The following is a 25,812-nucleotide window of genomic DNA, read 5'->3' on the forward strand; positions in this document are numbered from 1 at the left end:
CTTAAACCTATTATTAAACTATTTAAAGTAAAACAGAATTTAAAATCATCAATCGCCTATTTTTTAAAGTTAACTAGATTATTTTTACAGAAAAATGAACTATTACTTAGAAACATAACTTATAAGTTGTTTTCATAAAATACAAACACTACGATAAGATATCTACTTATTGCCACGCTAACTTCTTTGATTCCTATGTATAAGGAAAACGATGAGTAAAATGATTCATCGTACTAATAAAATATTGCACGGACTGTTTCCTCTTAACGGGTAAGTAGTTTTAGGGTTTTTACTGAACATGATAAAGTAACGTATAAAATTTTAATCAACCACTATAAGATAACGTTGATTACAAAACAAAAACTATCGATAACAACTAACAACAGCCCAATCTATATTAATATTATAAAACTTAAGTTTGTTGGTTTATTTGAACGCGCTAATCTCAGGACACACTGGGCCAATTTAAAAGTTCATTTTCACTCGATGATCAATAAGAAATCTTCAGCTAGTTTTATCGGTATGCACGGAGTAGGTCCCACGGTACGCTGCTGAAACTGGGAGTTGGTAAATAATGATATAAAATAATACTACGATAGTATACAAAAAGAAATGATTTATTCACAAAGAGTGATTTGTATGTGAATCACATACAAACTTAAGTAGACTGTTTTTAATTATAAACTTTGTTTACGTCATACGAATTTCCATTTGTGATAATGAAGATTAACAATAAGATACGAGTACTTCATGACGTGGGTAAACTGCGAAATAAGTCATGACTTTACCATAAATAACCTTACGCATAGAATAAAAATAAAAGTGTCTATTTACGTAGAATATAACACGTGAATAGGTACACTAAAATATATTTTAAATATCTGCTTAGTGTACATAACTTAGATAACAAAAACTACCCTATTTTGAAGTAGGCGCCTGCACAAACAATTTGATGTTCATGTGTTTTGGAAGTGCATGTGATAAACATGAATGTTATCTCGGCACAAATTCTTGTACTTTGAACCGCTCTGCTATCGGTGACCGCAACTAAATTGTTTGTTGTGCGTTAATTGTTTTCCGATGAGACAACACATGCTCTGTCCATTATTTTTTATCGATATTGTCCGCGGGTGGGGACTGGCCACACACTGCATACCATAACGATGACTGTGTCATCCATCATTAATGCATTACAAAGAATATTCATTCATCGCATGCCCTCAATTATCTTTAGTGTCATATCATTATTAGATTTCAATATGCAGTTACAAATAAATGTAATTAAACTTTTAATGAACCATAAACAGGAAAGAAGCCTTTTAATAGTGAAGGAAGCTTCACATCGCATAGAAGTCGGGCATCGGATTACCCAACTTTATCGGCGTGTTCCAAAAAAACAAATATGTAGGTAGTGACAACCAACTATTTTTATATTTATCAATTCACTTGTTTATTTTAAACAACTACTTTAATTATAAATATTCATGCAAGAAAACGATCCCATGTGATTCTTGATCTTGCAATTTTTATTTACGGTGTTTTAATAGGTTTTTTTTTTTTTTTTTACACAGCATATATTAAACGTAAAAGGGAATGTTATTAAAAACCGCTTAGAAAAAATCCTTCCACGTGTCAAAGTCTGTTTAAGTTATTTCGTTAAGTTTAGAGTATCAAGTTTATTTTATTAAATTAACCAGTGACTAGGAAAAATAAAGGGAAATTCGGAAGAGTACCTATGTATATTCGCGAGTTCACCTTACCCGCGGGGCCGCTATTTGAAGGTTATCAGGAAAATAAAAGCTACGCCTAAAGCCCTTGAATTTATTCATCGGTCATCGAACTTATCACGCTCGTGTGTTGCGAAAATAATGATTTCATATTCTGTGAAACACTGTGAAGTTAAACTCTAAAATGGTTAGATTTTTAATTAGGTAATGCTCAAGTAAAAACCTTTTTATGATAATTATCATGGCACGTAGGTAACACATTTATATAGAACCATAGTTCCTCTTTAAAGGAGGACATAACAATGAACAATTAGTTAAAGGGATAAAGATCCATAAATTGTAAGTAAATGTTACAGCTATAGCCTGTTTGTATGGTGTGTTTGTATATTCAAAGTAGCTATGGAGGTTTTAGAACCGTTGAAGATTTAAAATATTTAATATGCGAGGGGCACTCGAGCAGGTGGTTTGAGAGCGGCGGATATTACTACCAATGGAGGGTCAAAGGACTACTCAAGGCCGGAGTCACGACATTTCGGAACGTCGATAACCTTCGCTAGGCGCCTTCGTATCGCCAATACCATAACATAATACGAAAAAACATAAAAACCATTCACTTTGCGCTTGCCAGGTTTATCCGTGTCAAATTCTGTATGAAGTCACCGCTTTATAATTATGTGGGTTACCCAACCTGTGCACGCGGAAATTCTGAGGATATAATTGCACATTCATCAGGTTTTAGCACTTGCGCATGTATAACAATAGTACGTACTAAATGGTATATCATGCTTACATGTGTAAGACTCCGTATTGCATTAGAGTGCAATGACATGCAGTTACATGAACGTGCAACAGTTACACACAATACACATAAAATACATATTATTGGTATAGGTAAATAACTTGCAACATTGTCGTACGACCTTGCGGTGTTTGCACGTGTTTTCAATAATAGAGAAGATATTGCCATGGAACTATGTCGGGTATGGGTTAAGTCAAAGGAGAAATGAAAGTGGAATTCATGCCGAGGAAAATACGTACTGTACCTACATTGCTAAAGGATTGCTCGATAGAATGAGAAATTGTTTTCCCCATCAAACGAGAATTGAACACGTGTAGAACACGGCTTTGTTTGTAGTAGATAAACAATATAAATTATAATAAATTAAAGAATTTCAGGTATCTCCTTATACCTGGCATATAATATGCAAATAAAAATACTTTGTTGACAATCACAAGCATTGTTTTGTAATTATTTATAACACTTATCTTATATGATAAGGCTTATCTGCTCATGATTTTGCGGACGTTATCGATCGTTATCGTTGCGATATCGATACACCTACGCCGAAATTGCTAGAGGCGTGAACCGAGTGAAACGTACCTGTCCCTCTTTTATCATCATACTGACTTGTGTCACTTTGTTTTTTGTTTAACTTCCAATGAATCCTGAGCAACATCACAGTCACCTATGATACTCATTATACTAGATACTGATAACGATTGTGTTAATAGGTGACAAACATATGTGATTATTTTTACCACACACGTGAGTTTGCAGGTGTTCGTGCAATATGGTAACCGGTACCATCCAATGTATCCAACAATAATCAAAATCAAGCCTCGAAAAATATTTAATAACTAAAACTAACAATTGTAGGTAAGGGATAAGGAAGCCAATATGTACTTGTTTTTTTACCCCATATGGGTACGGTATCACATAAAAACAGTGCCAGGTGGTGGGTTCAATGTTCGATGCAGCTTTTATTTTGTTTTGAAATGTAGCTTCGTCGGGGCTCCGTCAGGGGTTGCAACTGCGACCGACAGACTGCAACTAAAAAAACTTTTCCACCTGGCGATATTTTACATCCATTTGACTCGAATCCTGAGGTGCATGAGCTCGTTAAGTATATTTTCAAAGTGCACGTTTGTTATTGCGTCGACAGTCTTGTTTATTAATACCACCACCTGCTTTAATACGATATGACTTGTCATTTTTATTTACATTTACGTAGTGTGTATGTACGTATGCACATAAACTTTAAACACTTGAACGTCAGTATTTTTTATCTTTACCACAGGTTGCCCCTAAATACATAAAGCAGCAGGACGTAAACAACTTTATGTATTTAACTTGTTGTTGAAAGTTATTTTGTTGATTTAATTAAGCAAAACGTAGAAAAAAAATACCTATGTTTTTTAAGTTGCAAAATGAAATTTAAAATTCCTTTGTCCCTCCGATTAATCCGGAGTTTTGATTGATTTGGCAAAGTGCTCTTTATACGCATAGTCAATTAAATGCTCTAGAAAGTCACATTATTTTTTTTAGATCTATCGTGTTATATAATAATTTATTAGATCGAAATAATTGAAAATACTCGCCTATTAAAACTATACTATAGCCATGATGTAAACAAATATACTTTATGGGTATAAAGTTAATGGTGAATGTCGATACTCGCACAAATGAACATGTTGCAGCATATTGTTGTAGGTGTGCATTACATGAATGCGGGGATGGTAGTCTAAATGCACATGTGTGCCGCAGCACGAGCTTCGAACACGTGCCTCCGACAGCTGCTGCGGACCACTCAACCTACATAATACATTCAATCAAGAAAAAAAAACAACCTTTCTCAGCTTAAAGTTGTTTTGGAATAAGTTTCAAAGAATCTTCTATCCAGGTGTGTGCAACTGACCGAAGATATCTTATAATTATGTGTATTTTTAGATTAAAAGTTAAAGATTTTACAGAATCCTCAGCAGCTTTGCTAGCTTCGTATTGTTATGTAACCGCTTCGCGTTTTAGTTGAAATCCATCAAAAAAATTTAGAATTTTCAAATAAAAATGTACACGATAGTGCAGTCCTTCGTTAATAGAAGAAGACCGCTTACGCGCCCACACTGGTTGCCATTCAAAGAGCCGCAACTGGGAACCATCAAGCCAAGTCCATCAACTCAGTTGTGAATAGGCATTGTCCTTATTTGAACAGAGACACAGAGAATAATAAAAAAAACTCTTCACAATTGCCTACTCATTACCCGCATGCGCTTACGCAGTTCAGTGTAACGGGTATTTCTTGAAACAGAATTCACTCCTGTTATGAAAAAATAAACAATAGGTACCCCACATACCTGTAGTCTGTAAACACCGGACAATTTTTTTTGCAATGTCCTACCTGAAATGAAATTCAGAGAAAGTAGCGAATTTTTTATTCATGAAATTTTTATCACAATCCGAAACAAAATATGTAGATAAATACATATTTTAAATAATAATCTTGAGATATCAGGCGCTTGTATTTTAATGCGATTAGACGTTGTTATCGACTGCGCGTGATGCATCTCTGGCGCCGCCCGGGTGCAGCGTTTCTATCACATGGCCGAAATGGCGTTTGTTTGCATCGATATAAAAAAAATACTATAAAATTAATTAGATAAAGATGGTTATTCGAATCCATAAGGAAAGGGACAACTTTTATAAGGTATTTTCTTTCACTAAGTAGTTTTTAAACGCGGGAAATGAATGCGACAGTTCCTAAAAATAGGAAAAATAAATGCAAAACCTGAAAATTAAAGCGAAATCGATCGATACTCAATGTCAAAAGTCGCATTGACAACCTAGTCCTTTTTTCAGTGGACTTTTACCTGTAGCAAATCTATCAGACACTGACCCTTAAATACAAAATATTTGAAGGGTAATAATACGTAGGTGATCGGTAGGTGGTATTCAAGTGTAGGAGGCGAGTGAGGGTGACGTGCCACGCTTCGTCCTTCCCCACACATCGAACTCGGAGGGTAGAGTGGGTTGCGAACATTGCGAATGGGGAATGGCGTCTCACGCCAACTACACCAAGCCGCGCGCGCCTTCGCGCCGCACCTCCCCTCAGTCGTACATACCGACCGCGACCGATGCGATTATTCTGTCTAGCGAGAGGGAGAAGACGTAGTCAATGCTCCGCTCGCGTCAGGTCGCTTCGTTCGTTGAGTTCGTTGCATTGCATTTAGTTTAGTCCGCAACGCGCCGTTTGACCGAACGGACGTGTATACGCGCGCAAATACGTTGGGAAATAATATCGTTGTTTATTTATTTATCTTCAATTGCATATCTTTTAAATTAATTTGTGATTAACAATTTTCTGAACTTAATTTGTGACTAGTTACTATTTACTGAACAATAATCAACATTCATGAACTGTGATCGTGTTTTTGACCGTTTCAAACAATAACAAAACGGTAGAAAATATTGTGCGAGACAAGTCGAAATGAGCGGATTGACCAACAGAGTTAAAAGAGGATCGAGGGGTAGTGCAACTCTGCTCGAAGCAGCAAACAGGATTTTGCGGTTACTTGGCGTCAGCTCTACTAAGCGCGGGAAACAGCCCTCGCCCAAATCTAAGGTAAGGTCAATGACTGTCTGTCGCTTGTGTTTGTGTTGGTACCCCATGTGGGTCTGTCTGTCTGTACGCACCAATGTTCAATAACGATTCAAGTGCGGGTTTGTTATGGAACATAGTAATTTCAATGTATTATATTCGACATGATACAATTTTGTTGTATTTCAGTAGAACACCTAGCTAGTTGAAAAAAAAATAAAAAGTAGCTTTTAGACAATTGAAATTAATATAAAATATTATGGATTAAGTAGGTATGTAATTTTTTTTAAAGATTTATAACTGGAGCAAACGTTTTGGCCTTTCATGTTTTATCAGTTTTACCATCTATAAAAGGTGTGAATACCTAAGAAATTAATGAAAACATCTCAAGTCATGACGGGGGACGTGGCAATGTACAATCTAGTGGGTACACTGTTTATAAACTTTCGCTGTACACAGCGGTGATGCACACTTTCGCCCTGTTTTTCTATAGGCATGTCATTGGATGAGTCCGTGCTCCGTTCACAACGCCTAGGCGGTCGGCTAGTGTGCGACGCCCGCCGCGGGTAGATAGTCGTACTCGTGTGATACAAACAAACAAACAGCGCGGCGACCGCGGCCGCGGCACCGCACTTGTTTGTTCACGCGTCGCCGGCATGCTCACCTTGTTTACCAGTGCGAACTCCTCACGATCTCCGCATTCAGTAGACCGCTACGGCTTCAATCATGTAACTATCGTAAACACAACGTATCCTTGCACGCAGATTGTTCAGTTAACGTTGCCGCGTAATATGCATGATTTGCACAACCCTCGACAATATTGCACTAGTGTTGTGCCATACACGTGACGTATCTTGCTTCGTGCGTATTAGCCAATTTTTTAAAATAATTATGACTTATGTTTTTTGTTTTTATTACTCAATGCCATTTTCTCAGATTCGTAAGCTTGGTGGATAGTTAGTCTAAGATCCCAGTACTAGGTAGATATTACATCAGATTGCGAAAACCCACTATTACCTATGCCCGCCTACTATTTGCTACATTTCGCCCTTTACCCACATACCTGTTCTTATCTGATACAATAGACGCGTTAACGCCATCACTACTAGATACGTCACCACCAGTGATGTTGTGGCGTATAGTTCGGCCATTCAGAGAATGCGTTCCTGACACGTCGCGATTGAACTGACGACGTAACTTTGCAATGGCGTTGCAGTTACGATAAAAATATTTTTGCTGGTTGTTTACCGTTTTAACAATTGAGGAGCATTAAAACAACATTATTATATCAATAATCAATGAATGTTATTACGTCGTCAGTTCAATCGCGACGTGTCAGGAACGCATTCTCTGAATGGCCGAACTATAATACTCCGCGGAGGAGGTTATGTACACCCACATTCTTTATCTTTCCCGATAATAATTTTTGTAGGGCTTGTGCCTTGTGGAAAAATACTGATTTCACTGGAGAGAAAACAAAATGAACGAAACTGGCACATTTGGTGGTTAATAAGTATTCAAACGTCATTAATGCGATAGTTACAGCACAAATATGTAAAAAACAACTTTTAAATTTTTGATTTCTAATGCAAACGTATAGGTAGGTGGAATCATATTTATAATATAAATTAGAGGTCGTTCTGTGTGCGCCGAAGGGTGTCGCTTGTTGTTGTTGTTGTAACTCTACAACAAAGGTTGTTTACTTCGTGATTCATGATCACGCATTCGGAATTCTCATTCATCTTTCACTTTTTTTTTTAAAGTAAAAATGCTCACAAGAGAATGCTCAAACAGTTAACTGTTAAACAACGTCAATATGCTGACTAAACGTCTGTTAGCTCTAAAACGGATGTAGATTGCAGGAGTGGTAAACACAAAGGCATTACATCCGTTTTATCTTGATAGGCAGTTTATTGCACATTCTAGGCCATGTCATTGTTATTCGAAACAGCTCTGTCGGTTAAGATCTATAAGTAAAGTAACCCAATAAGAAATACTTCAAAGCATTCCACACTAATTTGAAGCATTACATAAAGACCGTGCACAGAGCAAACGGCGTAGTGCAATGTGTAAGGAAGGTTCTGTGGTGGGGATCTAGGTCGGCTGTAGTCGGTGTTAGTGGACGGTGGAATCCGTTGCTGTGGGAATGCGAGTGTAAGTACCGTTGTGACGGTGGTCTACACGCCGCCGCCGCACCGTCCCAGCGCCCCAGCCGCGGAATGCGAGACCCATTTGCGGCGCTTACAACAGAGCTTAATTAATGTTAGTGACTCATTCCAAACCATGCGCCAACGGACTATGCTCCACTCTTACATGATGTCGGATTGCAACATTATGCTGCAGCAGATTCCAAAAAAACATTCCCTCAAAATTAATACTTCTATGACCCCTTCTTAAAATTGCAAGGGATAAAATCTAGGTGCTCATATAAATATAATGCTGACAGCTGTTGGCATTTCCATCGTCATATCTAGCCTCGGAGCCTGTTTATCTCTTAACTGACACACGTAATTAGCTGTGACCTAGTGGTAATTATAGTTTGTATGTAACTCATCACCTCCCGCAAAACCCTAGCATCGGTTTTTTTCCATTAGTAAATAGGCCTCTGAAATAAATGATGCCCAATACAGGATCCACGAGAATTTTCAGTGAAAGTAGTGTCGAAACGGTTTCGCAAATACCAACGGAATACCTTAACCTAAAAAACTTGACTGTTCGGAGAAAATTGAAGAATGGATATTCCCGCAAAGTAACGGTTATATGATAGTTACTTTCATTTGCTTTTCATTAAGTTTGTTTTTGGCAAATATACCGTTAAACACGAAGTCGTCGGTGATCTGCAGCGTTGTTAGAACGAGACGGAATCGCAAAGGCTATCTCTATCTTGAGTCACGTTGAATGGAAGCGTCATTTTTTGTCCGACGGCGGCCCCGTAAAAAATGAACAAAAACTCGAGCTACGAACTCGAAAAATTGGATCATCGAACTGTAGGCGAGGCCAGTGAACGTGGCAGGCGGAACATTTTCACTGTTTGAATCCTCGAAAGCTGAAATATCATATTCTCTTGTGTGTTCATAGAACTTTTCTTTAATACATGTCATTATTAGTTAAAACACGTTATATAAAACATACAAAAAGCCCTCATCCTTTAAATATTCAATCAAAAGGTGTAAAAACCTACATAGTACATGCAATAAAATGTTTGTTTATTTTGACGTTCCATTGACAACTGTTGTATACACATCATGTATTAAAATATGAGATGATTTTTTTTTCCAATTTTTACCTCGCCTAGTTGTTTAAGTATTGTTTACGTATTTAGCGGTCACCTAAATTTAAAGAAGCCGACTGTGCAGACGGCGCGTTGCCCCCTGGCCCCCACCGCGCATGACGTAGCCACCATCGCCGCCGCCGCCACCGCAGCTGCTGCGAGCCGATAAACAAGTGCACGCTTTCGAAGCGCGACGACGTCGCATTTCTCTATCGACGTTCCACTAGACAGAGTTTGTGATCACGTACAGTTCCGTGAATAAGTCTTAATGTTACCTTGCTCAGTGTGTGTTTCCTTTATTCCAGATCAACGATCGAGCATCTAGTGAGTTACGGGCCCCAATTGCTGCGGCCGAAACCATAGTAGAGACACCGATCAAGATGCAAGCAGCTCCTGCGCCCGCACCGGCCACGCCGGCGCCGGCGTCTGCCGCACCCGTTGCACCTGCCTCATCACCGGCTCCCAGCCAGGCGCAAAAGCCCACCAAGCGAACTGCTAAGGACTATATTTTTGGCAAATTAATCGGCGAGGGCTGTTACAGCACCGTGTTTCTTGCAAAGGATATTCACAGTGGAAAGGAATATGCAAGTACGTATTTTTTATTTATTTTGAACATTATTATGTAAAGAGAAAAAATGTTAACTTGAATATTTAGGGTTCTTTACAATAGCCACAAAATGACCTGTTCTTTTTTTCACAGTTAAAGTGTGTGAAAAACTTCACATCATTCGAAAGAAGAAAAGAGAGTACATTAAACGCGAGAAAGACGCCTTAAACATGTTGTTCAATGTACCTCATGGTTTCGTGAAACTTTACTGCACATTTCAAGATGAAGAAAGGCTTTACTTCGTCTTATCCTTTGCAAAAAATGGCGAATTGTTATCTTACATTAATCAAGTTGGCTCTTTTGAGCTTAACGTAGCAAAATTTTATGCGGCTGAGTTGTTGATGGCCTTAGAAAAAATGCACGCAAAAGGAATAATTCACCGTGACTTAAAACCGGAAAATATATTATTAGATGAAAATATGCACTTGCAAATTGCCGATTTTGGAACGGCTAAAATTCTGGAGCCTGAAGAAATTCGTGCTTCACCAAACAATGCTGATAATGACGCCCAAAATGAACGATCTAGAAAAATTAGTTTCGTTGGAACACCACAGTATGTAAGTCCAGAATTATTACATGACTGTGTAGACACCCGTGCCTCAGACCTGTGGGCGTTGGGATGCATCATTTACCAAATGATTTCGGGTTTGCCTCCGTTCCGCGCAGCTACGGAGTTCCTCACTTTTCAAAAAATTCTCAAGATGGACTTTGAATTCCCAGAAGGATTTCCGGCTGATGCTAAAGACCTTGTGGAAAAACTGTTGGTACTAGACCATACTAAGAGACTTGGCGCTAATGATAAGGGAGAAACTTATGATAGTATTCGCAATCATCCATTTTTCGCCGGAATTGACTGGGATAGCGTGTGGGAACAGACGCCACCCACTATTAGCCCGTATTTGCCCGGTGGTTCGTTTGAAGAAGAATACAATGTGCCAGATCATCTTGAACCCGGATTGGGCAATAAGCAACTCGTGAGACTGTGGGAATTCGACTTATCTACCTCTAAAGGTAATTAATTATTTTTTATTACATTATTCTTGTGCATAGGTAGATTTCTAAAACGAAAAGCTCTAAAATAAGCTTGTTTTCCAAGTTATTTTAATGTTGTCATTATTATATTGCACCTAACGGATGTACAGATAGTTTCAAATATAAAAGACGTCTAAATAGATGTTAGTAGGTTGAGTATGTAGCCGATGTGGACAATTACAAAGTCTCGGGCGAGTGCAGTGAAGCGACGAGTAAGAGGCAACTGGTGCGTCCATGACCTGAATTCTTGGCAAATTTATACGCTTCTCGTTTCATAACTAAACCGAGTCCAATAACGTTTTATTTTGTGACTATTTTCTAAATAAACAGACTTTTTAAAGAAAACAGTATTATACATAGACAAAGGTACACATTTATTTTGATGATATAGTTTAAGTATTGTGCACCGTAATATGATCCTTGCACTCGTTGCACGAGTAACCACTACGTCATCGCATTCACTTCTGTACACATTCAGAACGGACGTCCTCAGTCAGTATATATGCTTTACGGTTTTATAGTTGGTATGACGTCAGTCTTCCGGCACGTCGCAGTCGTCCCGGAGTGCCACATTCTCAACCGCTTATGCCATGAATGACTCGCTCGTTACGCCCTGCGTATTTATTATGTTGACCTTATAATCAGCTGTGTAGGACACATATGCTTTAAGAGTCAGTGCGAACTGAACCGAATGTCATTAGTTCGTTTGTCATAATTACTAAATATGTAAATCTTTGTCATTATACTGGTTACTAATTTCACTGTTGTTTTCAGGAATCTTAAACATTAGTCCAGAAGAAAAACGTCGTCGCCTCGAAGTTCAATCCCGGGAAAGCAAGTGGCATCAGTTCGTAGATGGAGAGCTAATTTTGAAGCAAGGTCTGGTTGACAAAAGGAAGGGACTGTTTCCACGACGTCGTATGCTACTGCTCACCACAGGACCGCGCCTATTTTACGTCGATCCAGCCAACATGGTGCTCAAGGGTGAGATCCCTTGGTCACCCGAACTACGAGTCGAAGCCAAGAACTTCAGAATATTTTTAGTGCACACGGTGAGTAATTTACATAGCCTCTGGCACTATAAATAGTAAAGATCAATTCGTTATTAAACATAACCAAAATTAGAAAAAAAATTATAACTGAATATTTTGTTCTTTTACAGCCAAACCGTACATATTACCTAGAAGACCCAGACTCGTATGCTTTGGAGTGGGCAAGCGTTATCGACGAAGTGCGCATCGGTACATATGGACGGGACACGACTTAAACGACGGCGCGGCCGCAGCTCCGAGTCGCGCCCGCGCCGCCGCCGCGGCCCCCGGGCCCCGCGCCCGCTCCTCGTCCCTCATGCGGCGAGTTCACACTTCTAGGTTACTTCTAGCCTTGATTTAGAGCATGGCAAATTCCAAGCCGAAAGCTTTCGCGTCGATGATCGACCTCGTGCGTGTCCGTAAGTTCCGCATCGGCCGGTGCGGGGCCGGCTCGCCTCGTGACGCCGCCGTCGCTGCCGAGCTCAGTGGCGTCGCCACGGAGCGTGCCGCGAGCTGCGGGCGGCGCTACATATGTTCAAAAAGCGCATGAAGACACGCCCGCGCCGGCACCCGCACGCTCCGCAAGCCGGACGGCTACGAGACGACGACCGATCGACTACTGCTCGATCACTGTGGATACTGATTGACTGATTCCTATTAATAATAATATCCCGACTATCTTAAATTATTGTAATTTAAGTTCCTTATTTAATTGTGGAATACCGACGATGATGTGTAAATATGTCTTAAATTATTATTGCGATTGCTTAGTAATAGTTAATTGTGGGGCGATGTAACTTTTATTGTATACGGGCCTCTTGTAAGAATGGACTTGTTATTCACCACCTGCGTGTTCACGAAGCCCATTCCGGTTGGTAACTAGGCAATTTATAGCTAAATTTAATATTTATTTTATGTTTAATTATTTGCCAACGGAATGTGACTGCTGTACAGTTATAACCGTAGAAAATTATGATTGGTATGTTTCTATATTCTACTTCAACTATTTATCGGTGACAATTGGAAAATATAGATAAGAATTAGCGAAGTTGTATATTTTAAAGGTAATTGCTAATTGTCACACACTAGTTGCTGTGGAAATAGAAGCAGCTATACGTAAGAAGGGTAGCTTCTTCAATAGTTGAGAGTTATGGCGAGCGATCCGGCAGAGATTGGCCACCTACTTTCACAACTCAGTTTGAGTAAAATTATGCTCCCTGGTATCGATGAACGCATCGTCTGGGAGCTTCAATGCTTTTTAATGTGCAAGTTACTTGTGCTCTTTATTCTAACATAGCAAAGGTATACGGATAATGCCACCAAAGGTGACAATTACTGCTATTTCATTGCTTGGTATTTAATTGTCTAAAATATATTATTTTTGTTAATTGCAGTTTGATTAAGACATTGGGATTGCTTAATGGATAGTGACTAGTGCAAATTTGTTTTTGTTTTGTGTTGTTCTGAACAGTGATTTTATGGCCATAGCAATTAATATTCAATGTCATGGCAATTTAAGTTCTAAAATTATCATTTAATAATAGCAGGTATAATAAAATGCCTAAAACTTGCCTGTTATATTTAACATTAGGGCTTAATGGGATTTAATCCATAGTTCAATATGAAACCCTCATTTAGCAAAATGTAGTTGATAAGATTTCACTAAGGGCTGATTTTTCAATCGCCAGATAACTTCTATCTGGGGAATATTTTTAACGTTTTGACAGCTTTTGTATGGAAAATATGTCAAACCGCCATATTTATTCCTCAGATAGATGATTGAAAAATCAGCCCTAAGTAGCATGAAGGACTTTTCTATTCATTTTGTAGTGTTTTATGGGCGATGAGTTACAACATTATAAATTGGTCAGCGTAAATTGGACTTTTCCATGACATTGTTAATAAATAATTAAAACCTGCATTTAAAATTTAATAACTGTTAACTATTGTAATTATATTTTACAACATTTGTATTGCGTAAATTCCATAAAGTAACAAAATAAGAAATTGAAAATAAATTGAAGTTGATTTTTTATGACTTTTTGTTTTTATTTTCGGATGGAGTGGAGGACTAACAGTATAGCTATATAAAATAACAATTACGGCTTGGCCACAGAGATCGGGGGCCCGATTTTGCTAAGTTAATAATGTCAAAATTGAATAGAAATTGAATCGCAATAGCTGTTTTAACCATATCGGGCATTCTGCTACTATTAATATTCGATTCGTTTGCGATTGGTCTGCTATTTTGGTGATTTTGGTCTATACGGTAGTTTGATCTACAATCATATTGCAATCTTAAATCATTTGCGGACAAAATTATTTATTATTGAGTGACAGAAAAGGATAAAATCGTTTATTTCCAACAAAAATAGCGGAATGCCACATACGCTTCAATCGTAATTGAGTCGGGATTGGATCTCAGTCGAATGTGAATCGAATGTCGCTATAGTAAAATTAGGAGAATCGGCTGATCAAGGTAAGACTGGGAGCTGACCCCAACATGTCTCATTTCGGGGATGGTTGATGATGTCAAAAGTACATATTAAACTGTGAAATTAAAGAATTATAGAAGATAATAGGTATTTTTTTTTTTACAAATTGTTCACAACCTGCACATTCCCGATCGCTCTGTGCTGAAGTTACAAGGTTGCCTTCATGTATTGTTTGAATCGAGTATGTGTCGACTGCGCATTCAAATACGCTTTGTGCTAGGGGCCTTAGACACATGAAATAATCAGAATTATAATATTTGTTAATAAAATATAATCGTTCGAATATGGCGTGGGATTTGAATAATGTGTGAATAAACCAAACGGCCATTGCTATATAATAATCATCGTACGTGATAGTTGTCATTGTCAATACCATAAAAGTCAATTGTCAATGTCAATATTTCATCTGTCAGACTGACGTACAAATTACAGTACTTAACCTATAAATAAACTTTCAGTCAAAGATTCAGATTCCTGTAATATTGTATTTGTGACTTGGTTTCTCTTTAACTTCTAAGCCATGTCCACGACAGTTATTAAATATGTCGGAAGAACAACGGATTTCAAAGGTAAAACCTTGTGGGAAATTGTTGGGAGCCTGAAGAATTTTGGCGTCGGAAGAATCATCGTCCGGTCTGTTTTCGAAAGATACCCTGAACCGTGTTTTATGAAAATCGTTAAAGTTGAAGCTTGTCCTGATGAGGTAGGGGTTTCTATCATGTAACTTTCATTATTAGTCAGGAAAAATAATTATTAAATTGTAACTCCTAAGAGCTTATTTATCTGAAGGTAATTTTTATGATTTTCAGGAAAGGCGCAGAGTAAGAATATGGGTTGAGAAAACGTTCAGAGGGCGTAAGTTGCCGAATCTTACTGAAATATACCGCACATCTTACAAGCCTGATTACAAACTAATACCTAAGAATGAGGAGGCAAAATTGTTAGCTAGCGTGCAGAAAGTACACGACTACCCAGAAGTAATCCTTCCTAGCAGCTACGAGATGCCCCCGCTTATGAAGAAGTTTATCATCACGGATCATGCAAACAAAGGACTGGAAGTGAGTAGGATTTCACTACCACTTGTAGATCTAATATGTATAACAAGATTAACACAAACAATCTCTAAGACAATGCACTGACCAAACATTGGAATGTAACCAATGTAAATTTTTGAAAGATTAGCCACAATTTTCCCTGTTTAACTTCTTATCTATTCTTATGGCTTATTTTTTTCACATTTTTTATAGTGGTTTAAAGTTGTGTCTAAGGAGATGATTCTGCTCTGTGTAATTTTAAATTTGCAGTAACAATTTAAAAAATCTGTAAACCGTGTTTGAAATAATTTAAAGTATTAATGGAATTTGTGTTGCATTTCAGGTTATGACAGACTTTACCATGCCGATCTCTTACAAACACAGCCCCAATAGAGTGAAGAGGATAGCTAAAGGTGATGAAAAGCCAACAGCACCATTTAAAATGGGCCTCGGAACTCCTGTCAGCCCCTCTCTCTATGAAGGAGTGCCCCTCAGTTGAAAGAAATCAATATTATTATTATTACATGTTTATTTAATTATAGAATTGTTATAGAAATAAAGTAGATTTACATAAGGAAATTTCTTGATGTTCTATTTTAACTTCAGATAAGCTTCGTAAAGACGTTTTTAAAAAAGATGTATTAATGAAGCATCTATTGGCACTGGCTACGAGATTGAAAAAGTATTTTTTCTTGAATATTTCAGCCTCAGCACAATAGCGATTACTTTTTAATATGTGAAGACGATGCAAATGCTTTAGCCAGAAACGGATTCATCTCCATGTCAGGAACGTTGCGTTCAACTTCAAGTTTCTGTGATACATAAATTAACATGAGAAAATGTGAAATTGCAAGCAACTACATAAGTTACCAAGACAGAGCATTGAGATAACTATACATATATTAGAGTCTGATGCAAATATCAATTTGTAGGATTTACAATTTTACAATATATTTTTTAAGTTGAATGTTTCGTCTCGTAGCGTGAAATTCATTTTTTCATTTCAGCGTGATTATATTTATAACTCAAAGTAATTTTTGGTGCCTGTGTTTACCTCGAATGTTTCTCCAAGTCAAATGTAACCTAATAAACATTTTTTAATGCAAAATATAATAGTATGTCAAAGCATTCACCTTAAGTAGTATGTACACTTTGTGGCACACAAATTGAGAGGTCATCGATTATAATTTTTATTAGAGAAGAGTATAACTCTTAATCAGGCCCAAGTTCACCAGCAACACAAACATCAGTTTTCATAAAACAAATGTTTAATTATGAATTTTCACGATAAAGTCTCAATAGAACAGTTGTTTTAAGAAAAACTAAGTTTATGTTGTCAGTGAACTTAGTCTTTCGTCTTTTTATCATAATAATTACCTTCCAGAACTCGCGCATTTCTTGCACTTCCTCCTGTTTTTGTACGAAGTACTGTCGTACAGTCTTTTGTATGAGAGTGGCTGCGTACTCCTCAGGCCATAACCAAGACTTTGGGTACAGTGGACGAGGTCTGGAAGTCAGCATTTTTAAATTTTATTATTTTTGTAACTACCTACTCCATTTGAGTAGGCACTTATCTAAATGGTAAACAATCTTGATGCCTCTTAAAAAAATACTGCTTAAAAGAATGAATAAATTGATTAAGTTATTGTCACTATTGCATTTTATTTTTTTACTGATTTTTAAAATAAAAAGTATCAGGATTGTTTATATATCTTTTATCTTTACCCGAATGGATCATAAGTGTGTCTATATAATAGTATATCCTTCTTGAGTGGCGAAAGCTAAAGAACCTACCTTGCTTTGCTATAAGAACTCAATTAGACTTGACTTCTTGCCAATTGACTAGCTATCTCCAGTTAATTAATTTAAGTCTTATTCTGGTTTTTGAAGATTCTGGCTTCAGTATTCAAAGTAGCTCATACTTACTTCTTCTTAAGAGTTGCTCTTACCCAGGGCATGTTGAATAAATGTAAGTTGCTTTCTTTACGTCCTGGATAACGAGGGTTGTTGTTCCAAAGTACCTAGAAGTACTCAATCATTTAGGTACCTATATTCCGAAAATATTTTTTTTATGGTCGTATGTTTATGAGATAGCTGAAGTTAAGTACCTACCTGTAGCTGTAGGTAGGCACATATTTTACATTTGACACAAATGTAGAATATCTAGAGCAACATGTTATTTGATTACAAATGCTTTTGCCTATGTAATAATAATACTAAAGGAATACTGTTAAACCTGCACAATGTGGTCTATTCCATTGAAGAAACACTTCTCTTTGGTCAAGGCTTGCCATATCTTGGCCTTATTTAGAGTTTCCACTAAGGCAGGAATAAGTTGAACAAATACCTCGTTCTTAATGTAATCGGTTTCAGTTTCTGAAAGTGAATGGAACTTGAAAGAAGTGAGAAAATCACAGAAATGTGGAGAGGGATGAAATAAGTATTCTACTAGTCCGTGTTTAGGCCATAGAGGTTGTAGTCATATGCACGTACCTACTACTCAAGCTTGCACAACTTGTTCCAGGGGCCCGATTCTCCTAATTTTACTTAAGCGCCATTCGATTCACGTTCGACTGCGATCCAATCCCGACTCGATTACGATTGAAGCGTATGTGGCATTCCGCTAGTTTTTCTTTGAAATAAACGTTTTTATCCTTTTCTGTCTTTCAATAATGAATCATATTGTCTGCAAATGATTTACGATTGCAATATGATTGTAGAGCAAACTACCGTATAGACCAAAATCACCAAAATAGCAGACCAATCGCAAACCAATCGAATGTCGTTGGAATACGATTGGTCTTATATTATTAGCAGACTGCCCGATATGGTTAAAACTGCTATTGCGATCATATTGCGATTCGATTTCTATTCGATTTTGACATTATTAACTTAGGAGAATCGGGCCCCAGGAGTCGCACTCTCAACCCTAAGAATTAATTCTAGGTACTTTAATATGTATATCTGTATACCAAATTACCTACAACTGTGAATGGTCTGGTGTACCGAGAGATAATTGTCGGAAAGATAAACTTTCCGACAATTATAGGTAAATAAGTATTAGTGAGGATGAAGAATGGCAAAACTAACATCTTTAGGACAAGTGAAAACAAGTAGCTTACTAAGAAACGGTGGTCTAGGAATGGGTTCCTGTTTGCTCTCATTGTACTCGTCTAATTCTTTATGCCATTTATTGCTTTCATCAATTATTTCTTTCCAGTTAGCCCTGGGTCTTCTTTTGATAAGCACTGGGAAGTCGATTTCTGAACACGGCAGACTGTCGGGTAATGTGAAGCCTGCCGTTTCATTCTGCTCAATCGCTGCAGATTTTGTTTCTTTTACTCTGCCTTTGCGATCGGTACTTTTGCCAGCCATTTTTGTAAAGCCTTTTTACTCTAGCTGTGTTTTAAATTGAGACCAGTCCACAGGACCAGTATCGGAGCCACGGTGGACGTTCGTGACAGAGAGTATATAATTACTACGTTTTAGTTCGAGCTCGATGGTTCGTGATAGCGTTAAATGTCATCAAGATAGTGTCATATACTGTCAAATGATAATTTGGTTTTAATTTTATAAGACATGCTATGTGCTCTCACATAGCATGTCTTATCATTTGGTGCAAAAAGTTATCTACGTTGTGCTTGTTATTAAAAATATCAGGGTATAAAATAACAGAAAAACAAAGATGTTACATTATTATCTCTATAATTTATTTTTTAATACAAAAATCTGCATAATATGCAATTACTCGGATGCTCTGGATATTACCATCCAAAGCCTAAAAGTAATAAATATTAAATAAGTATGCCTAATACCTAAAAATAAATATAAGATGCTTATACAATTTTAAGTATTGATCATTTCGTATAAACTAGGCATCATTTCAATTATAATTAGAGTATTTGCCAGTGATCTGTGAGATCCAGTCTAAGTATTGTGCTACTTTGACGTAGACGCCAGGGACTCCGGGCTGGCCGCAGCCGATACCCCACGAGACTACGCCCACAATCTGCCACGTGCCACTGCGCTCGCACACCAGCGGGCCACCGCCGTCACCCTTGCACGCGTCCTTGCCTTCTTCACCTCCAGCGCAGAGGAAGCCGGGGTTGAGCTCGTAGTTGTAACCCAATCGTGTTTGTCTCAACTGCTGTTGGCATTGCCCGTGCGATAGAATAGGTACATCAACTTCCTTTAAGATGTTCTGGTACTTTCCGTAGTCTCCGAAGGCATCTTTGCCCCATCCTGTAGTCCAGCATCTTTGACCAGCATAGTCTGTGTACTTGTCAGGTAAACAAGCGGGGCTGATATGAGGGAATTTGGTCCATTCGACGGGATGGTCCATCTTCAAAATAGCGAGATCGTTGTCCAAAGTTCCAGCGTAGTAAAGAGGGTGCACGTGGACAGAAACGATGTCTCTTTCAATGTAGGGGTAGAACTCGACGTCACGATTCACGTCCCACTCTCCGAGACGTACTCTTAGCTCGAAGCCCTTGTATCTGAAGATAAATATTTAAATGTTAATATTGTTTATTTTTAATTTTTTTATCTATTTAGTTCTTTTCCATTTGAGTTTTCAAAAAAAATATACATGTGAATAATTCGGATACTTACGATTTAACGCAGTGAGCAGCAGTCATGATGTGAAGACTGTCAATGAGTGTTCCTCCGCAGACGTACACAGATTCCTTAGGGTCCTTCTTCAAGATGGCTGTTTGCCATGGGTATTCTCCAAACTCACTCTCGCCGTCTACGTAGGAAGGAGTTTTAATCCTGCCGTTGATGCCTTGAGAGTGTCTGATGCCGCATTGGCCTTTGTTGGCGGCCTGCGGTTGCAGAGGGCGTCGGCAGCACACTTGGTTTGGCCTGCATTGTTGAACAGGAGGACGTCCGAAATATTGACGCTAAAACCAAAACAAAAATATTTTTAACCACGTTGTTGGTAACACAAAAAATAGTATTTAGGTATAATCACATTGTACAAGAAGATTCATTTGTTATAAAATATCTACATAAAAGTTAGGGTGGTTTAAAGGAATAGTGCGTGAATTACCTCTGAAATAGTCATGGACATATTTTCTACATCTATTTCCCTCTTCTTTCTCGATTCAGGAAATCGGAATGTTTGGTATCCCCGGTTTGCCCTAGGTGGCGTCGGAGGAGGATCGTAGGAACGGGAATAGGCGGACCGGTTTGAGTGACTAGCCCGATTATCGTTATTATCAGTTACATTTTCAAATCTATCGTGGTTATTGAAACTTCTATGTTGGACGTGAGTATAATCCTCATCACCATAATTCCTAGCATTGTCGTCATAGTAATCATCATATCCCTCAGGATTATGATGATCTTTGTAGTGAATTGGCTCGTAATCCGCGTAATGAGGGGAGTAAACAGGAGGCCCATCATAAGGCGAATGAGGTGGGGGTTCGTTGAAGTACGGTGAATGATGCAGAGGTCCAGGATGAGCTAGATGATGCGGATGTTCCTCATGATTCGGGACATAGTGCGGGTATGACTGATGATGAGGGTTTTCATAGTGCGGGAAATGTGAGTGAGGGTGAGGGTGGACCGCTGGGGGTATTGGGTGTATGGGATAAGGAGCATACGCAGGATACGCGGACGGATATATCATGTGGTAATGTTGATGCTGATGCTTGTTTAACAAGAGTTGCTTTTTTTCTTCGAAAATATGGGTTAATGCGTTGAGTTTACTTTGACTTGGAGTAACATGCAAATGTAGAAGAGGTTTATAAACCTTTTCTCCATGTTCATTTTTGCTCACTTGAATTGAAAGTAACGGATTAACTACTGCGAGACCTAAATTGAGACCGCCTGAAGTGGCAGCTGCACCGGCCAGACCGAGGTGGGAGTTGTAAGGGTGATGGTTGGAAACGCCTTGGGGCAAAGCAAAAGAGATACCAAACGTGGGCTGCACACGTCTGTGGTCAATACCACTATAATCGTTGAAGCCAGGATATCGGCGGGGGCTCTGTAGTGATATTTACTTATTTATTGATAATTTTTAAACAAATTTATTATTCTATTTAATGTTAGATAGTGTGTCAGTGCCCATTGTTTAGTATTTCTTTTTTAAACCGTTACATTCCATTTCGATATTAAATATCAATAGGTATCATAAATAATTTAGACCAAATAAATATGTTACCTTATATAATTTAAAACAAATAACTACCTATGTTACCTTAGGCTGTTGTATGATGAATAAGTCATGAAAGTTTCAAAGGCTTTAGGGTTTCATATAGATAAGTGCTCGAGATGGGAATTTAATGGGTAAATGTTATTATAATTCAGGGTATACCATATTAAATAGCTTGACTTGTAAATTGTAATGCATAGTATTCGAAATTAAGTATGGTGTTATTAAGGTTTGTTACACTTACCGCTTCGGCTTGTTTCTCGACCTCGGTGGTAGACTCCTCCTTGGTGTCACGTTTGCTAATCTTCTTTGTTTCCGTCGCGTTCGATGAGCTTTCAGTGGTTGCAACGGTAGCTTCAGTTTTGTTCAAGTTGTCTAATTGTTCTTCAGTTAAAGCTACGATTTCGCTACCTTTGTTGCGTGGATCAATTGGCAAGTACAAGTCATCCCTGCGGCCAATGATTTCTTGGCTGGGGCATTGGTCATAGTTTACACATACACAATCGTGCCCTTGAGCTTTAGCTTCATGGTAGTTTTCCAAATAAGCATTGTTCTGCCCGAAGGTTGCTGGACCTTGATTGTAAACATTGTTTTGTGATCCTCCTACGTGTAATTCTTTTTTGTAAAATTCACTGTTCTGAGAGGCGTAACCACTTAAGCTGTTTCCATACTTTTGATCTTCGAATGCGTTATTGGCGTACTGATTTGGTAAGCCTTGAGTTAAAAGTTGGCTATTGTGCCCAACTTTGTTAGAATTGTGACCGTATTGTGAGCCATATATTGTATCGGATTCATAGATTGGCTTGTTGTTATCGAAACCAAATGCGCCAGACATGGGTTTGAAGCCACCTGAAGTAATACTGCTATAGTCACCACCTCCAGCAGTTAAGATGTCGGTAGATTGTGAGTGCGATCCAATGCTTTGTGATTGCGATCCAAAGCTTTGTGAGTTCAGCTGTCCGATAGATCCGACAGGAATAGCTACCGGTTTAATTATGACTTTGGGGTCCTTGTCGGCATCATGCACGTAATGGTGATGGATGTGCTGTTGTACGACGGAATCAGTTTTCGAACCTGAGTTAGACGAGCCTTTGTTGTAACTAGGTTTAGTGTTCTCGTAGGCATAAGGTCCTGGTGTAGCATAAATGGGTGATTTGGTGACAAAGTTAGATTCGTGACCATTGTATTGAGCACTGCTTTGAGAGAACTGGTAGTTGCCACCAACTACTCCGTATTTTTCTGAGAAACCAGGTCTAGGATGGCCGCCATATCCAATTCTCTTGGGAGGGTGTTTGCTTGAATGTGAAGGGTAAGGCATAGGCTTTGGTGGACCATAAGCTCTGGGTGGGCCACGAACAGGGATTGAGGCGATCGGTTTACCAATAGGTTTGATATCCACAGGCTGTGCGTAAATCAGTTCATCAGGTGACAGATAACGTTTTTCTTGTGTTTCTTCCTCTTCGCACTGAAATGATTAAATTAGAAAACTTTAGTATACTATCTACATAATTTAAGACATTAAAGAGTTAAGTATATTGACTGTAACTAAGTAAATTGAATCAAACAAATTAGAAAGATCACTAAGTGATATGTACTTGTATGAGACCCAGAGTGCACAGTCTGCCTTTAATCAGGTTTCTAGCTTCAGCGTCATCTCCTGCGTCCAAGGCATCCTTGATCGTGGGATCGCTGTATACATCGTCGAAGCCGCCTAGGCTTCTACCTTGTTTACTGCTTACTAGTTCGTCGACAATGTCATCGAGGACAGTGCTGTTTGATTCAAAGTTTTTGTCTTGAGCTTCGGGTAACTGTTCTCCTTGCAATAAGCTCTCAGGCTTCTCCTCGGCTTTTTCAGCGGGCTTAGCATTTGCATCTCCGCCCCAAGACCACTCTGCTGTCGTCGTTGCTAATATTATTGGCAGCAATAAAAAGGTTATCGTTGACCACCGCATGTTCTGTAAAAAACATAAAAATCAAATTACCAAAATGCTGATGTCATTTGATCCTTATTTTGTAAAGCATGTCATTGTTTCGAAACTGCGAGCGGAGAATCACTTTTACTTTCGCAGACAGTAGTTATGTAAGGCTCCATAACGTCAGCTTGTTGTGGCTGCGCGGTCATTGGAAGGCGTGGGTCCGCGAAAGCACTCTCACGCCGGGTACACACAGCTAAATAACTACCAATCATGGCTGCTAATGACGCATTTTTTTTTGTATAAATTAATCAGTTAAACTTATGATTCAATCAGTATAATCAATACAAAATTCCTCCCATGTAATAATAACGAGATGAATCAAGTCTAATTGCAACAAAAATTGTATGCATCCAGGACATTTAGGACATAACCACAGGCATCCTAACACGTTATTGAGGTCAGCTTTTGTCTTGTGTTATGAAAGAAAGACAAATATTGGTGTCAGTGTCGTGGTGTCAGCCCAAAGTGGCACGAGCAGCCCGTTAGCACGCCACGCGCGTCTCGATGCGTCACAAATTCGGTAACCGCCAATAACAATTATATAATTTCCGATATTATTTATTGTGTTTTATGCAATACATTGCGGCACAATTAGGAGACTATTTACATTTTTGTTTCCGTATTTTTTAGATGATGTGATAAGTAGCGCGTGTAGTGTAGATGACAGAGAAAAAGTAAAGGAAAAGCGTTTTGAAAGGCGTGTGATCTCATGCTAACGTTCGTTGAAAGCGTGCGCGCGCGCTGTGGTCCTGCGTATGCGACATTTGTAATGATTTATATAAGTTTAATATTATAATTTCATAATTAATAAAAAAAAATAGGTAATGCGTTATTTCACTAATTTTCAAGAAAAAATATATATTCCCTGAATATGCAATTATGACTATGTAGCTGTTCCGCAGTTTCACTAGCGTGCCATATATCTTCCGAGCAGTGGAAAAATGATCCAAAACGGTTTAGATGTTACGGAGCCTTTAGGGTACAAACGAACAAATAAAACCTGATACCTCTTTACTTGTATATAAATCTGAACTATAAATCTTGTTATTATTGAATCACAAAATTATGAAATATCACAACACAGTTTCGCAGTTATGCAATGTTTTGCATATTCCTGATGTTGTGGAGACCGGCGCAGGCGCACGACAAGCATCGACCGGAAAGTGAAAGTTTCCGCGAGGATCATGTACTTGGGAAACTGCCTACTCTTATTGTATGTAAATCTTATAACTGGAGTAATTATTACTTTTACGTTTCGATGTTTACGATGCTACTCAGTCGGAAGTGGAAATAGCTATATTCTTTAAAAATAGTTATTTACTTTAGGAAGTAGACATAAAAAATTAAACATTTAATTGGATTGATCACGCACTTGGACACTATTTTTATTACGTGTTTAATCACTACCAAGTTTAAATTGCTCTATTTCTGTGAATCGTATGTTTTGACGCACCGGCAGTTACATTTCTTCGTGGGAAATGTTAAGAGAAATTCTATAACGTTTTAAATGTTACAATTGTTAATAACAATTGCTTCATTCACCGCAAATCCTGTGACGTAATTCCGAACCCGAACACAAAACGTAATCACTTGAAACTTACTTTATATTTCCTCACTCCTTGTTTGACACTAAAACTAATGTAATGTTTAAATTTTCACAAGTTTACCGGCGCACTGTCTGCGTCCGAATGACTTCCACTTCTACCAATGCGGCGCTTTATACTTCGAGCTACGCAAAGATGCACGCGGACCGATTTTGTAAGACGATCGACGCAGCCTCCTACCAGTGTAACGCCCATCAAGCACGAACAACCCAAACTTGCGAACATTCAGTCGCTAAACTTCTGTCGCAACGGTATCATAGTACGGGGTATGACGTACGATAACATTGATCAACCCTTAGTTCATTCATGTTCCGAGAAGTTTGGCAATATGGGGATTTTGAGGTCGTCTTAGCGGATCTATATTGTTAACGTAAGTTGAATACTGACATTAGTGGCTGATGTCGTGTGTCGCAGTTTTGATACATGACTTGAGTTGATAGTGTACTTTGGGTCAGTTGCATCATATCATATTGCAGTGCGTTGTTTGTCAAACATGGTGATTTGT

The 25,812-nt window shown here is 38.4% G+C and overlaps 4 protein-coding genes across 8 annotated transcripts in view; 2 read left to right on the forward strand and 2 right to left on the reverse strand.

The window, feature by feature from the left end:
* LOC124635413 (3-phosphoinositide-dependent protein kinase 1) overlaps positions 1 to 14,079 on the forward strand; it is a 70,528-nt gene extending 56,449 nt beyond the window's left edge. For 3 of the 4 annotated variants that reach the window (XM_047171297.1, XM_047171298.1, XM_047171296.1), the window contains 4 exons: positions 9,677 to 9,959; positions 10,072 to 10,989; positions 11,785 to 12,062; positions 12,173 to 13,623. In XM_047171297.1, coding sequence (XP_047027253.1) covers positions 9,752 to 9,959; positions 10,072 to 10,989; positions 11,785 to 12,062; positions 12,173 to 12,277 — 1,509 coding nt within the window. In that variant the 5' untranslated portion in view covers positions 9,677 to 9,751 and the 3' untranslated portion in view covers positions 12,278 to 13,623. Of the gene's footprint in view, positions 1 to 5,722; positions 6,125 to 9,676; positions 9,960 to 10,071; positions 10,990 to 11,784; positions 12,063 to 12,172; positions 13,709 to 13,839 lie in introns of those variants that run through there. The other variant, XM_047171295.1, reaches the window with a different exon arrangement.
* Positions 14,080 to 14,956: 877 nt separating this feature from the next.
* Positions 14,957 to 16,149, forward strand: LOC124635306. The gene is made up of 3 exons (XM_047171173.1): positions 14,957 to 15,239; positions 15,346 to 15,594; positions 15,914 to 16,149. The coding sequence occupies exons 1-3, from the start codon at positions 15,057 to 15,059 to the stop codon at positions 16,067 to 16,069; spliced, it is 588 nt and encodes a 195-aa protein (XP_047027129.1). The 5' UTR covers positions 14,957 to 15,056; the 3' UTR covers positions 16,070 to 16,149.
* Positions 16,150 to 16,284: 135 nt separating this feature from the next.
* LOC124635307 (IQ domain-containing protein K-like) lies at positions 16,285 to 18,945 on the reverse strand. Its single transcript, XM_047171174.1, has 5 exons — positions 18,693 to 18,945; positions 17,807 to 17,946; positions 17,497 to 17,591; positions 16,948 to 17,077; positions 16,285 to 16,382 (listed from the first exon to the last, which is right to left on the reverse strand). Exons 1-5 carry the CDS (start codon positions 18,943 to 18,945, stop codon positions 16,293 to 16,295), a joined length of 708 nt encoding a protein of 235 aa, XP_047027130.1. The 3' UTR covers positions 16,285 to 16,292.
* A 313-nt stretch (positions 18,946 to 19,258) lies between these two features.
* On the reverse strand, positions 19,259 to 25,534 carry LOC124635388. Of its 2 annotated transcripts, XM_047171268.1 has the most exons (5): positions 25,305 to 25,534; positions 23,323 to 23,682; positions 21,972 to 23,192; positions 20,182 to 20,471; positions 19,259 to 20,066 (listed from the first exon to the last, which is right to left on the reverse strand). In XM_047171268.1, exons 2-5 carry the CDS (start codon positions 23,677 to 23,679, stop codon positions 19,454 to 19,456), a joined length of 2,481 nt encoding a protein of 826 aa, XP_047027224.1. In that variant the 5' UTR covers positions 23,680 to 23,682; positions 25,305 to 25,534; the 3' UTR covers positions 19,259 to 19,453. The 2 variants fall into 2 exon arrangements, with proteins under 2 accessions (XP_047027224.1, XP_047027225.1); XM_047171269.1 differs by lacking the exon at positions 25,305 to 25,534 and having other exon boundaries at positions 23,323 to 23,862.
* Positions 25,535 to 25,812: the final 278 nt, after the last annotated feature.

The sequence above is a fragment of the Helicoverpa zea genome, chromosome 12, assembly GCF_022581195.2.
Source record: "Helicoverpa zea isolate HzStark_Cry1AcR chromosome 12, ilHelZeax1.1, whole genome shotgun sequence".
In the NCBI taxonomy this organism is placed as follows: Eukaryota; Metazoa; Arthropoda; class Insecta; order Lepidoptera; family Noctuidae; genus Helicoverpa; species Helicoverpa zea.

Excerpts from the sequence above, each read along its gene's own strand:
- LOC124635306 (XM_047171173.1), top strand. The coding sequence starts at position 15,057 with ATGTCCACGACAGTTATTAAATATGTCGGAAGAACAACGGATTTCAAA. Across the intron at positions 15,240-15,345 it reads TTGAAGCTTGTCCTGATGAG|GAAAGGCGCAGAGTAAGAAT; the intron begins GTAGGGGTTTCT and ends TATGATTTTCAG. Across the intron at positions 15,595-15,913 it reads ATGCAAACAAAGGACTGGAA|GTTATGACAGACTTTACCAT; the intron begins GTGAGTAGGATT and ends GTTGCATTTCAG.
- LOC124635307 (XM_047171174.1), bottom strand. The coding sequence starts at position 18,945 with ATGGCTGGCAAAAGTACCGATCGCAAAGGCAGAGTAAAAGAAACAAAA. Across the intron at positions 17,947-18,692 it reads TCCTAGACCACCGTTTCTTA|AAACTGAAACCGATTACATT; the intron begins GTAAGCTACTTG and ends ATTCACTTTCAG. Across the intron at positions 17,592-17,806 it reads GAATAGACCACATTGTGCAG|GTACTTTGGAACAACAACCC; the intron begins GTTTAACAGTAT and ends GAGTACTTCTAG.
- LOC124635388 (XM_047171268.1), bottom strand. The coding sequence starts at position 23,679 with ATGCGGTGGTCAACGATAACCTTTTTATTGCTGCCAATAATATTAGCA. Across the intron at positions 20,472-21,971 it reads TCGAGAAACAAGCCGAAGCG|CGTCAATATTTCGGACGTCC; the intron begins GTAAGTGTAACA and ends TTTTGGTTTTAG. Across the intron at positions 20,067-20,181 it reads GCTGCTCACTGCGTTAAATC|ATACAAGGGCTTCGAGCTAA; the intron begins GTAAGTATCCGA and ends ATTTATCTTCAG.